Source organism: Suncus etruscus, chromosome 10, assembly GCF_024139225.1.
Source record: "Suncus etruscus isolate mSunEtr1 chromosome 10, mSunEtr1.pri.cur, whole genome shotgun sequence".
Lineage (NCBI taxonomy): Eukaryota > Metazoa > Chordata > Mammalia > Eulipotyphla > Soricidae > Suncus > Suncus etruscus.
In genome coordinates this window covers 60679812-60694621 of record NC_064857.1, presented here as the reverse complement: position 1 = coordinate 60694621, position 14810 = coordinate 60679812, and the positions used below count along the sequence as shown (strand labels likewise).

Sequence of the window (14810 nt, the reverse complement as noted above, 5' to 3'; positions counted from 1 at the left end):
CAAGTCTTTCACAGCTGTGTTTCAGGCATTTAGTGACAGTAAAATAGGGTCATTCCCAACACCAGTGTTGACCTCCCTCTACCATAATTACCCGAATGCAACCCACACCTTCATCCGAAGCCTCCAGGATTACCAGTGTAACAGATCTATTTTATGTTTAGCTTGTTATAGTTTGGGTCTCTTGATTCTATTGTTGACTTTGGCTTGGGTATTTAGATCTGACCTTTTTTTTTTACTCAATGCTGCTGAGGCCACTTGGCCCCTTGCCCTAAATGTTTTTGACATATATTTCTTATCATCCTGAAAATTTTTTAAATCCATCTGAGGTCTGGCTCTTTGCATCAAGAAATTGCAATGATGTCCTGAGCAGCACTTTTATTCTAATGCTTTTTATTGAAGTGTTATTATAATAGGAAATAATTAAGAATGATTCCAGTGTTTCCTGGCATTGATTTCTCCTTCCCAACAGGAATCTGGTTGGGAGTTTCAAAATCAAAGCCAAAAAAATATTATAATGAATGTGCTTGAAATCATGCCACATTGTCCCTTTAATCCTGCATGTCCAAAATGCCAATTTATAAAATATTGCTTATAACCAGGTAAAGTTTCTGGGTAAATCAGATAGCTTCTACATCATCTGATAGATCAATGACAAAGCATATTTGTATAGTTGGCTATACCTGCCATAACTTAAACAACTGAGTCAATGAAATAAAAACTTACTTTGTCACACTTTTGAAGGCTGAGGAGTCCAATATCAATGTGCTTGAAAAGTTGGTTTCTTCTAAATCTCTCTTTGGATTCCCAAATGACAACCTTCTTGATTGACCCACTGAGCCATCTTATACTGTTACTGCACATTGCAAGTATATCTTACTACTACAAGGTCACAAATTTCAATAGTGTAGGGCCCCACAACAACAATCTCATTTATCTGTTACTAGCCAAAATGAAATTTCCAAATATATCCATACTGGATATTAGAAATTTAATATGAGAATTAAATGGGTCGCTCTGGTTTGTAATAGTGCTCAGTGCAGAGTCCTGAGGAGTCCCGAGATGGATATATTTTCTCACCTCTAAGAGAAGACAATGAGGAAATGTTTCAGACTAGTTTGCTGCTTTTGGCAATAATCCTGAGAATGGGCCCTTTTCTAGTTTTCTAATATAGATTTTCTACTTCTGAAATGAAATCCTAAAGGATCATAATGAATAACAAGGTAAACAAATGAAGAAATCGAATAGGGTAAATGTTAACCTCCTAGAAGTTCAAAGCAATGAGAGAAATAGTAAGATAAGGTAAAAATACCAGAAGGGTGATTTAAATGAAATTTATGCAAGAAATTAGTCAGTACTCATGTTGTTTCCAGAAATAGTATGTTTACTGAATTTCTGTAATTCTCAATACTGACCAGGTAAACCTTCCCTTAATCTGGCCTCCCACTCTACAATCTGTACCCAGAGTTCACTGTGAATACTCTCAAATCTGCCCACCCATCAAGCTGAAATATATCATAGACCACAAATTTATTTGTTCCTTTTCGACCAAGACACACACACACACACACACACACACACACACACACACACACACACACACACACACACAGTATGATTCTTTTCCAAATAAACCATAAATTTAGAAGACTTATTCCTCTAATTTTAAACTTCTCATTAGAGTCATTATATTTTTTGAGGTTAACTATAATTTTTCCTCATGTGACTATCACTCCTAAATAGTTCCAAGGTGCATTTAATCTAAAGGTAAACTGTTGGAGTAACTGATTTTCATTCTATTCAGGATAATTCTTTGCTAGAGTACTTTGCTGGGTGGTAAATAGTCAGCTCTGGGTATGGGTAACCCATGTCCCTCTATAGATCCAAATTCCACATTTCTATCTCCAAAGTCAAGACTGTGCCCACTTCCTAGTGGTTACATCACACTGTTATCTCATCTCAAATTCTCTTCCCTAATGCTTTGACAGAAACACTTCACAATTCTCCCTAACCTATCTTCATAATTTCATTGTGGAATATCAATAAAGGACTCTGCTCTTGCTAACTCTATCTCATGGGTTTAGGAGCCAGAGTTCAGCCATTGAGATCTCATATACTAACAATCAATTTATTTTGACCTGTCATCTAAAATTGTATTAATATATTTTCCAAATATTAATAAATGACTGACCATTTGAAAATAAATATGTTTCTCAGAATAAAAATAGAATGAAGAGCACTTTCATCAAATTTGAGGAAGATTAATGCATAGCTGATGATCTATTGTATGCTAAGTAATAAACAAATTACAATATATTAGAAAAAGAATGAAGGGTAGACAGAAGCATAATTACTAAGATATTTATCTTATGGATTAATAGGTGTTATTAATGATCATTGTTGGCACTAACTAAAGATTGATGTGTCTTAAGTTTATGCCTTGCATAAGCAATGGTTTGAAGAAAGAAGCCCTTTCCTCCAGTGTTTATTTAATAAAAAATGCCTATCTCCCATACACTCAAGGACAGTGAACTGCACTGTGTATAAAGATATTTTTTATCTTCTTAACACACATAGCCCTTCCCAGAGTTTCTCTAACTGGGAGGATAAAGGCAAAACCAGGAATAAATAGGATTATTAAGATGCATCCCAGAGGCCAGAGCAGTGGCACAAGCGGTAAAGCATCTGCCTTGCTGGGCTAGCCCAGGTCTGACTGTTGTTTGATCCTCTGGTATCCCATATGGTCTCCCAAGCCAGGAGCGATTTATGAGTGCATAGCCAGGAGTAACTCCCCAGCATCACCGGGTGTGGCCCAAAAAACAAACAAACAAAAAGAAATGCATTTCAAAGATTCTTAAAAGCCACAAGCCTACATGGACTGTAGACTATCACCCACAATTTTGGTTTTCCAACACCCCAATCTACATACACAGTGACTGTGGTTAATAGAACCATATTCCAAGTATTACAAATGCCAGGTTTTGAAAATTAGAAATTTTGACCATAGTGTTGTTTTTAGAACCACCTTCTTAGAAAAGGAAAAGGGAGTATGAGATATGATATATGAGGTCAGATTTGTATCTACTATGGGGAGGACACTTTTGTGAAGAGTCATAGAAGGCCTGAAAAATCTCTCTTTCCTCAAGAAACTAACCAAAATAAACCCTTTGGGTTATTTGGGGAGTCCATTAGCTGCAGCTTGTATTAAAATCTAAAGAACTTAAGAGTTTTTATAGATTTATATGTCTTAAGAGGTATTGTTATGGGGAAACTAAATTGTGCAGATGAGTAGGAATTATTGGGGGGCTCTGTGAATGGATGGGTGCTTGGGGCTTGATTAGATACATGTGATCATTTGGTTTCCAATTTAGTCTAGTCATTATGGGAGAAATGTCCAATTTTATTAATTAAAGGATCACCCGCAGTCTGTTCAAAGGATATGTATTACATTAGAGAAAAGTTTGTTGAGACCAATATTTTAAATATATTTTTATATATTTTTACATATTTTTTAAATCCTTTATAAGTCAATAAGATAATTAAATAAGACAATAAAAGTGCTGTACTAAGTTGTCTTTAAGCTATTGGGGTGCAGGAGTGCCTTCTACTCCAGAGTTTTTCTTGAGCTGTACCAGTAATCTAAACAGCATGAAACATGAGAAAAGGGGAAATTTGATTGAATAACCAGTATATGGATAAGTCACAGACAGTTAATTCTAAAGTGAAAATGGGTGCACTCAAGATGTTTATCCTATGTTACAGTCCTGGAGTGTCAAGGATAGGGAATATGTAGATGCCATGTAACAAGAACAGTAAAATTTCCGTGGAACTCAGAAGGATGAACTGATCAATCCTGGCCCCCAGAATGCTGACATCCAAAAACTATATTTTTGTAGTTTATAAAAGGGGGAAACAAGGCTTTTTATTTGTCCTATAGGAAAAGGGAAATGGACTGAGATGGGAGAAGAGTTTCTTCTCAGCCTCTTTAGTCAGAAAAAGCTAAATCCCCCTACCAGAGCTTTGGCTCACTCCCCTTAAAACCCTAGACCAACTTACACTCATCCAAAAAAGCCCACGACAGCTATATTGAGAAGAGTCTCTGAGCCTTTGAGGATACAAATTCCACAGAGCAAAACATTTCCCAAGCACTTGATAGATTCTGTATCAATGTCCTCCACAACTTCCAAGTCAGTCTCATCTAAGAAAATATGCCATACTCTCAGACAACTACTCAGCATAAGCACCTTTTTTTTTTTATATAGGGGCAAGATTTTCTCACAAAAAGCAAGATAAGGGGCCGGAGCAATAGCTCAGCAGTAGGGAGTTTGCCTTGCACACAGCTGACCCAGGACAGACCTGGTTCAATCCCTGGCAACCCATATGGTCCCCCAAGCCAGGAGGGATGTCTGAACGAATAGCCAGGAGTAACCCCTGAGCATCAACAAGTGTGGCCAAAAACAAAAACAAAAAACAAAGGAAGCAAGATAAATGGCCCATACAAGAAAAGGGCCCCTGGTAAGAGGCAGGGAGGATGTTGGGAAAGCACATAAGCACCTGAATTGGAAAAAAAATAATGATAAGTGTCCTGTGTTTTATCTCTTTCTGGGCTCTCTGTCTCTCTGTTCCTAGTACTCCCATTTCAACAATTCATAGAAAAGTTATAGTAATGCAAATAATTCATGTTTGTAAGAACTGCCAAGCCAGGTGTTTGGTGTAAGTGATCCTTCACTGCTCATGAGCATTCTCAGCCTTCCTGGTGGCCTATTTGCCCTTTGAAGTCTCCTTGGACTTGGTTGTGCCATTTATTTGTTCTCTTCTTAATGAATGAGTGAGATTAAACTGGTACCAAGTGCTCGTTTCTTGTTTCTTTGAGGCATGATTTTACCACTTAAATAATAGTGCTCCTGAAAGCAACAGCCTATGCAGGTATGCCTCACTGACTCCCACTGGTGCAATGCTCACCCCTGCAAAGGCAGAATTCAGTAGAATCATTTCAGGAAAACCGATGACACATTTTCTCTTTCTTTCCTCTAGCTCCAGACAAGCTTGACTGAGCCAATGACATTATCCAAGTCAATATCTCTTCCCCGTAGCGCATACTGGCATCATATCACCCGTCAGAACAGCGTCGGAGAAATCTACAATTTGCAAGGCAAGTGATTTTCAAATATCAAAAATAAAGCAGCACATCCATTAGGCTCCCCCAGGTGGACCAGGAGTCATGCAAATTTCCCTTCCTTCACGTTGCTTGCTTTCCCCATTTCCATTCCTCAGCTGTCACCAGCCATGGTGGGGGTTCCGAAATGTACTGTACTTTCCTTAAGTTAACTTTTCAAAGACTCATGGTAAAAAATGATTCTGAAACCACTAAGGAGCTGAGAACCTGGTCTGGCCTGGATCTTGATTCAAACAGTATGCAAAGCCCATGATCAAAAGCAAAGACCAGTATCTGTTTCAGGCTATATTTCACCCTGTGTTTCCTTCTCAGCATTCTTTGTAGAAAAGCAGAAATCTGTTCAAGGGTGGCCCTGTGCTGTGTGAGAAAATGCAGCACAAGTTGATTCACAGGCTTCTCAAGGTTTAGCCAGATTCTCATAAGAAAATCAGTGAGGATGCCTAGCAAGGGAAGAAAGGAAAAATATTTGCTTCTGTGTTTTTTCTTGAAGATGATTAACAAGGAGATGACTTATATCATATGCCAAATTAATAAAGAGCAAGATTGGGTCCATGACAGCAGAAAGATCAGCTCTGATGGTTCTCCACCTTTTCCTTCCCTTTCTGTCCTAAAATAATATTTATCCTTCTGATAAAATAAAATGTGACTACCATCAATTACTTACAGTTGAACAAAGCAGCACAGGGCAGGAGCTAAGAAAAGACTAATAAAGTTCACTCTTTACCCCAGAAATCTTTTTGGGACACAGCAGATCTGGTCATACCCAATAATTATCTGGTAAAAAAAGAAAGCATGATAAGCTGCATTAGACACTGGGAATATCTTTTCCTCTCCTACTTTAATTTTTGTTCAAAGAGGCAATACTGAATGTCTCAACAGCCAAATAATTGTTACCAGAAATCTGCCATTGTTTAGTAATTAGACTAATGGGATGTGATGGATGGGGATTCTTGGTTGAATGCCTTCTGCATGAAAAAGCTGTCCAAAGGAATGGCTCTATGTTCTGAATGCAGCACATAAAACAATATAAATGAACAGCATGTGACACTTTGACTATCTCTAGAAGGTACCTACTAGCTTTTTGTGTTCTTTCCTTGTATGAGACAGTCTTTCATCATACTGTGATTAGAGGAATGAAAAAGAGAAGAAAATTGATTGGTAATTTCACAAATCAGAGAGAGAATACATTCTGTTCTTGGCTTCTTCCCTCAGTTATCTCTCATACTAACTTTGAGGAGGATGTAAAATGTAACTTGTTTTGTTTCTCTGATTGGGAATCACAGAACCAAAATAAACATGACTATAGTTACTTTTATGTAGCAATGATCAATAGACATTTTGATCTTCACTACCTTTGTTATGTTTCTAAAGAAAAAAGAAAATGCAGTCTTAATGCAAATAGTTAGAAACAGGTTAAACAAATATGATTTAAAATTTAGCTTTGGAGGCAAGAGCAATAGCTCAGTAGGTAATGTATTTGCCTTGCATGCGGCTGTCCCAGGTTCAATCCCTGGCATCCCCAAGTCTTCCAGGAGTCTTTTTTGAGTACAGGGCCAGGAGTAACTACTGAGTACCACTGGGTATGGTCCAAAACAAACAAAAAATATTTAGCTTTGAACACGGTTTAGACCATAATTCCTAAAAATAGTAGAATGGCCATTTATGCCAGCATGAAGGAAACTTATTTCTTTTTTTTTTGGTTTTTGGGCCACACCCGGTGATGCTCAGGGGTTACTCCTGGCTGTCTGCTCAAAATAGCTCCTGGCAGGCATGAGGGACCATATGGGACACCGGGATTCGAACCAACCACATTTGGTCTTGGATCGGCTGCTTGCAAGACAAATGCCTCTGTGCTATCTCTCCGGGCCCAAAACTTATTTCTGATGGAAAGACTAAGAGTTAATCTAGTGAACATCACAGAAACCATTTTGTATGCATCTAAAAATTAACAGAACTCACTGAAACTTCTTTTAATATTTCAAAAACTTAATGAAATACAGTATTGATTTATACATCAAAATAGAATCAATTACTAATGAGAAATCTGTGAATAATCTCACAAACATTAACTTGCATCAAAACAAAAGTCTTCCAGTTTCTTAGCAATTATGATTGAACAATGTGCTTATATAATTTTGGCACCAGAGTCTTTCTTGGTTGTTTAATTATGGTATATAATAAAAGATGGACATTAGTGACTAGAGCAATATGCAAAGGGGAAGGTGTTTGCCTTGCACGTGACCAACCTATGTTGGATCCCTAGCATCCTATATTATTCCTTCACCCCTCCAGGAGTGATCCTTTAGTACGTCTCCAGGAGTAAACTCTGAGCACTACTAGTGTTGGTCCAAAAAAGGCAGAGGCTTAAACTTTAGTGATTATTGCAGGTAAATTTATGTATTCACTCTAAGAATGTGTTTATTGTTAAGTTAGTTTCCTTTACTGTAGGTTTATCTTTATAATACATTCATTGATTAACACATTTTACTATTTCTATAAGTATAATTTTGTTCTATCACATATATAGTTATTGTTTTTATACAAACATCTCGAGAGTGTAGATAGGTGCCTAGTGCATAAGTAAATACAGATATAAGGCTCATGATTCTTTGATGATGGTGAGTTATTCTTTTCCTTCCGTTGAGAAATTCAGATACAGAGATGAAAAACCTTAGATCAATTCTTTGGATGGAAGAAAAATCTACTCAGGTTCTGATGGAATCAAGGTGGAAAAACAAAACACAATTCCTGAAGTGAAACAGAAATAGAATGAAAAATACTGAAACTCAACAACTTCCCAGCACTTTGGCATCTTTTCATTGCCTCCCTCTGAAAGTGAAGTCCTCTGTCTTCCTGACCCAGTTGTGACCTTAGACAGGTGGGGGTACCCCTTCTTCTGCAAAATAATTGGCCAGAACAGCATCCTGGTTCTCTCAGAATCAAAGCAAAAGCCTGGCAGAGGGAGAGTGATTTCCCTAGTATCACTACTGAAGCCAGGAGGCTCAAGTATCCCTCTTTAGAAAAAAGCATATTCTGAGCCCGGAGAGATAGTGCAGCTGCGTTTGCCTTTCAAGAAGCTGATCCAGGACTGAAGGTGGTTGGTTTGAATCCCAGTGTCCCATATGGTCCCTTGTGCCTGCCAGGAGCTATTTCTGAGCAGACAGCCAGGAGTAACCCCTGAGCACTGCCGGGTGTGGCCCAAAAACCAAAAAAAGAAAAAAAAAGAAAAAAAGAAAAAAAGCATATTCCTTCTAATTTGAATAATTTCACTTTGACACTAGAAACCAATGGAGCCTATAGTTTTAGACTCAAAGACCCCCATGAATACAATAAATCTGAACACAGTGGCAGTTCTGAGAGTGGTGACAGGTATGGAAGTTATATGCAAATCTTACTGTTGAGAATTGTTTTTCCCACCATGAATGTTTCTTTTCTAGTTCTAGTTTCTGTGCTGCTAAAGAAACTCCCATTGATTAAGCTTCAAATAAACCAAATTCAGCCCCTTTCCTTTCTGATTTTTTCACTGATTTTTAACTGCAATGGAAAGAAACTTCTGTTGTTAAGTTCCTTCCTCGGATGGCATCTGATAGGTTCTGTTGCCTCTTCCTGGCAACTTGGCAAATGTATCTTCTCTTGGTCTTTTGCTGGGATGATTGATTTATGTGGAAATACAAGTTTCAACTCTAGAGCAGTCATACAGTGCATAGCTTTGGCCTTTCACATGGCCAACCTGAGTTGGAACCCAGATACTCTGTATAGTCAAGCAAACTCAGCAAAGTGATCCCTGAGCACAGAGCCAGAAGTAAGCCCTGAGTATCACAGGGTGTAACCAAAAATCAATATTAATAATGATGATAAGAGTCATTTACTGTTATGTTTCTCATTTCTACCTGAATGGAAACTATAGCTATGTAATCATGATAATTAGGGCCACTTAAATTATTAAAGGGAAGGAAACACAATTGTGAACTCTTGATTTAAAAGCCAGCATTTAAAATGAAACTAGCGTTTCACTGGGAATCAAGTTCTGATTTTAGGTCTAAGGTTTCTAGCAGACAATGTGTTCAGAGCAAAGGAACACAGGAAGAGAGTATGGGCAAGTGAAGAATAGAGTGGGAAAGAGAGAAGAAAAAAAACATAAAAAAGATCTCCCTGAAGGAGATCACAGTGTTTCCTCTTGTAAAGTTTCAGTTTGACTTTTAATCATCACCCTGCATCTTTATGCAGCATATCGATATGTAAAGGTCTTTAAATGAGGATTTGTGAAAATGCCAGCAGCATGTATTGAAAATGACAGATCAAACCAGTCAAAATGGTGATGCTATCAGGCGCCCTGCAGGAACTCAGAGACTGTACTGAAATCTATCATGAATTAAAAAATAAATGCAAGGAAAACCCTAGAGAGATAGACTCCCCCACTGGATCTCGTAACTGGACTTTTTCCATCACTGCGACTACAGAGGTAACAAGTTTAATTCCACATACCTGTCCTCTCCTCCCGAGCATTCCTCCCTTAATTTGGACTGATGAGAAGGTCACACACACACAAATATTACCTAGAATAGAAAAATAGAGTGCAGGTTACTAGTTTCACATCTCATCTTTCTCTTTCTCTATTTCTATTTCTGTCTCTTTCTCTGCCTCTATGTTTTTCTCTCATCTATTTATCTACTTTTTTCCCACAAAATATCGTGGAGTTTTTGGACCCTCTGAAGATGTCACTTTTTGAATGGGGGTTGATTGGATGCTAATGCAAAGAGGGTGACAGGAGTTCAGCTTTCATGAACTCTGATTAACATTCAGCCTGCCAGTTGGGATTGTCCTCCCTGCTCTAGGCCAACTGGTCAGCAGGCAGCCCACTGCTCACCAATACTTGTAATGCTCACCAGAGTCCAGATAAGGGTCACAGAGAAGCAGGAAGTGAACCAGCAATTAGATTCAGAAATGGCCTTCAGAAAATAGTAAACAGATCTCTGACATGGATGAGGGAGGCAAATCTGAAGGTGTACGTGTTCTGTGTTCCTTCCTGACCCTCTCTGTCCTTTACCACCCATTCAATTTCCAGTTCGAAGGAGAGAGAAATTGCTTTCATTGCTCTCCGCTGTTTAAATTTTCATTATGTGCTGTTTCCAAAATGGAAAGGCTCCTGTGACAAGTGAAAATAAAGCACAATCCAGAAAGTACAGCAGTGATGAAAGGCTACGTGCAAGGGATTGTGTTGTCATGCACCCAACATTCCATCTCTGCATTGTCAGTGAATCACACAACACACCATCTAGACATTGTCGGTGAATCAGACAATATCTCATCCACACATCAGCAGTGAGTCAGCCGTGGTGACCAGGAGTCAAAAATACATTGCATGTTGTGCTTCAGCCCAAGCCCAGAGGAGCTCTAATTCAGGGCTTTAATCCTTACACACAGAGTTGGGTTCTAGAAGTCAAGTCTTCATCTCTCTAAGTCTTTATTTGTGAACATATTTCCTAGCTAAGGAAGGTAAGTCATAGATATAAAATACTTCCCTGGATATCAGTTTGCAGAGATAAATGAATGAGTTGCTTCCAAAAATAAAGAGCATAAAAATGATGAAACTGTTTTCTGTAGAAGTTCATCACAGCCCACAGTCATAATTCATCATTCTTTCTTGCCTTTGCCAATTGATATTTATGAATAGACAGTTTCAGTCTATGAATGTTTTTGCTTATAAATCTGTTTATGATTGTGAAGAAGCAACTTTGGTGTGTTTTATTTGGCATTGACTTGTTCATTCATCGACTTATCGTGGTTTTCAATAACACTGAGGTTATTTTATAATTTCACTGTTACCTTTCTTTAGTGTTTCAAGAACCCCCAACATTGCCCATAGTTCGTTAGCCCTCCCACCTTTAGTATCCTTAGTTCCCACTTCTATCACGGTTCAGAGTTTGTCTTTTTATTTTTGGTTATTGGTTTTATGAATTTTGTTTTGGTTATTTGTTTATTTATTTTTAGTTTATCTAATACCTTTCTTTATTTCTACATTTTTCCTTTCTTCCTTCCTTCCTTCCTTCCTTTCTTCCTTTTCTCTTGCTTGTTCGCTTGCTACTCCACTTAGAAGCAAGATCATCTTATGTTTATCTTTTTATGCTCATCTTGTATTCATCTTCTTCTTTCCAATTCACTTCATTTGACAAGAAACACAATCCCCAATTCCATTCAAGTTGCAAAAAACTGAAATTTATCATCATTTTTCTTAGATGAATAATACTCTATGGTGTGAATATATAAAAATTTCTTTATCCATTCATCTGTTTTGGGACACTTGAGCTTTATCCAGATCTTGAGTTGTTATAATGTTCTTCATATAATAATGCCCTGTATGAATAATGCCTACATCTTTTCAGATTCATGTTTTGTGTCTTTGGGGTAGATGTACAAAAGCAAAATTGCTGGGCTAAATGGACATTCTATTCATAATTTTTAAGAACTCTTAAAACCATTTGTCAGAGAGGCTGAACCATGCAACAGTCTCACCCACAGCAAATAAATTTTGCTATAGACCCTCCTGGTGATGTGAGGTGATCTCTCATTGCTGTTTTTGACTTTCATTTCCCTGAAAATTAGTGATGCCCGATCTGTCAAATGCCATTGGGTGTCTTCGGGAACTATTTTCTCATTTCTCCCTATGTTTTTAATCAAAGTATTTAATTATTGTTGAGTTTTAACAGGGCTTTATATATCATAAGGATTAGCTCTTTGATATACAGTGTGCAGATATTTTCTCCCAGTCAGGAGAATATATTTTTAATAATTTTTATTGTGACCAAAGGGAAATACAAATCTTCAAAAGTAATATTTGAGGTATATAGTGGCATTAAATCAGTGATATTTCCACCATCAGAGTTGTCCTCCCTTCACCCCAGTCCCCAGCATTCCCCTCCTTTGATCCCCAAACTGCTAGGATAACTGGTCCCTTCTGTGTATAGATTGTTGAAGATTGGCTATTGATTCTGTTGTCATTGACTTTGGGTTTGGTATTTAAGTCTGGTCCTTTTTTATTTCTACTCAATGTTCATATGACTGTTTGGTTCTGGTACCATTCATTTATTCCCCTCAATTTATGAGGCAGAGCAAGATGATTCAAGCTATGTGGTTCTGTTTGGAAAAAGAAAAGAAAAGAAGAAAAAGAAAAAATAACAAACAAACAAAAATAAACAGGGAAATCCATCTAGAGGTTATAATATCAGTTTAAAAAGAAGAAAAGGTAGGGGCCAGAGAGATAGCATGGAGGTAGGGTGTTTGCCTTCCATGCAGAAGAATGGTGGTTTGAATCCCGGCATCCCATATGGTCCCCGAGCCTGCCAGGAGCGATTTTTGAGTGTAGGACCAGGAGTAACCCCTGAGCACTGCTGGAAGAAGAAGAAGAAGAAGAAGAAGAAGAAGAAGAAGAAGAAGAAGAAGAAGAAGAAGAAGAAGAAGAAGAAGAAGAAGAAGAAGAAGAAGAAGAAGAAGAAGAAGAAGAAGAAGAAGAAGAAGAAGAAGAAGAAGAAGAAGAAGAAGAAGAAGAAGAAGAAGAAGAAGAAGAGAAAAATACAGCAAAAAAAAAAACAAAAAAGAAACAAAAATCAAACAAAAGACTGCTGGGTGAGACCCAAAAACCAGAAGAAGAAAGAGGAGGAAGAGGAGGAGGAAGAGGAGGAGGAGGAGGAGGAGGAGAAGAAGAAGAAGAAGAAGAAGAAGAAGAAGAAGAAGAAGAAGAAGAAGAAGAAGAAGAAGAAGAAGAAGAAGAAGAAGAAGAAAAAGAAGAAGAAGAAGAAGAAGAAGAAGAAGAAGAAGAAGAAGAAGAAGAAGAGAAAAATACAGCAAAAACAAAATAAACAAAACAAAAAAGAAACAAAAATCAAACAAAACACCAAAACCAGCAACTACAAAAAAACACCATAGTAACAAATACAACCAAACAATAACCATGAGAACAAAGAAAGAAGAGAAAAGGAAAGAAAAAAAGAAAAGAAAAGAAAAGAAAAAAGAAAGGAGGGCTGTAGTGGCAAGGGTTTTTTTTGTTGTTGTTTTTTGTTTTTGCATAGGTACAATAAATATTGGGGAAATTAGAAAGAAAATTCCCTAGGCCTAAAAGATAAAAAGTTTCTTTGCCCTTGAGACATACTTCCATGGGAATAACTACAGGCTCCATACACACTCATTTTCACACCCCAAGGACTTTTTATGGTGCCAGGAAACTTTCCATTCAGTTGTGGATAATAGAATTAGGTCTCTAACTAGAGATCTTGATATTTGCACAAGTCATAGGATGAAGCCTAGGATAGCATCTTTCTTTGCTGTTCTAGCAGTTCTGTTCCATTACTATTGTTGTGATCAGTCTTCTGTAACTGGTGGCTTTTGCACAGATCCTAGGATGAAGCCAAGGTAGTCTTCCATTATGTATCTGCTTTGTCACAGTTGTCAAAGTCAGACCGCTGGAATTAGAGATCTTGGTTATTGTATAAATCCTAGGGCAAAGCCTAGGCTAGAGTCTTTCTTTTTGGTCCCAGGATAAGTTCTGCCAAATCATGGTTGTCAAAGTCAGTCTTCTGTAGTTAGAAATCTTGGTTTTTGACAGATCAAAGGATGACATGTCTTCTGATTTTATCTTACCATTAGGTGATTAGATAGGATAACCTGCTCTTAGATAAAGTTGTTGCTGTTTTCTCATTGTCAGGATGTCATATTAAAACTGGCACAAGTTGGTGCTAGAGCAGTATTAGGAATTTCCTAGGAGTAGTTTGGTTCCTGGTGCTGTTGCAGGGAACTGTGTCCATTCTATATCTGGGCTCTAGGGCTCCGGATTGGATGGTCGCTGTCTGATCTCATAGGATCTAAGTTGGGGCCACATGACACATGTTCAGGGTGGGAGGCACCACCGTATTAAAAAAAATGTATGGGTTCTTATCCCAAATAGATAAGAACTTGTTTCTGTACATAAGATTTCCCCCTTTTTTGTATGCCTTTGCAAAAAGGAATGTTGCCATGTTATATTGCTGGTGCATTTGAAGGTAAGACTATCAGGCTACACACCCCCCAATGTGCCCTAGTTTTGCTCTGAGCTTTTATCCCAGGCAAGACTTTTTCTTGTAGGTTTTCATACCAAGCAGAACCAAAACAGGCAAAGTTTAAGAGAAATATATATATATATATATGAGAAATATATAAAAATAAATTTAAAAGAGTAATTGAAGAAAAATAAAGTGATGTAAGAGGCCACCTTACATTTGGGAATTAACAGACTCTGATGTATTATTATAGAGGTATTAAACATACAGGGAATATAGGCTTCCCCATGCTATTTTGAGATATTCTGTGGAGGTTGAAATCCAGGGCACGTTTTTTTCACACACCTTCATCTTGTTGAGTTTGGTAAAATTTGCAGCAGAAAAGGATCAGGTAGAGTCCTTGTGCTGGGGTCTTCTGGGGCTGAATCCAATATCATGCAACAGTCCACATTTGGGGGGGGGGAGTGATAAAAAGGGCCACACAGCATGAGTCAGCAGGAATGTTGGTTGTAATTCCTTGGAGGGTCACAAGATGTGGAACTGAGAGGGTGTACTTTTGCTTTGGGAGCTGGGTGATAGGAGATCAGTCTCGGTACCTAAAGAGTTAA

The 14810-nt window shown here is 37.9% G+C and overlaps 1 protein-coding gene across 1 annotated transcript in view; it reads left to right on the top strand.

Moving 5' to 3' along the window:
• The window catches only part of DOK6 (docking protein 6), a 463681-nt gene that overhangs the window by 379832 nt on the left and 69039 nt on the right, over positions 1-14810 (top strand). The window contains exon 7 of the mRNA XM_049782401.1: positions 5032-5149. Coding sequence (XP_049638358.1) covers positions 5032-5149 — 118 coding nt within the window. The remainder of the gene's footprint in view (positions 1-5031; positions 5150-14810) is intronic.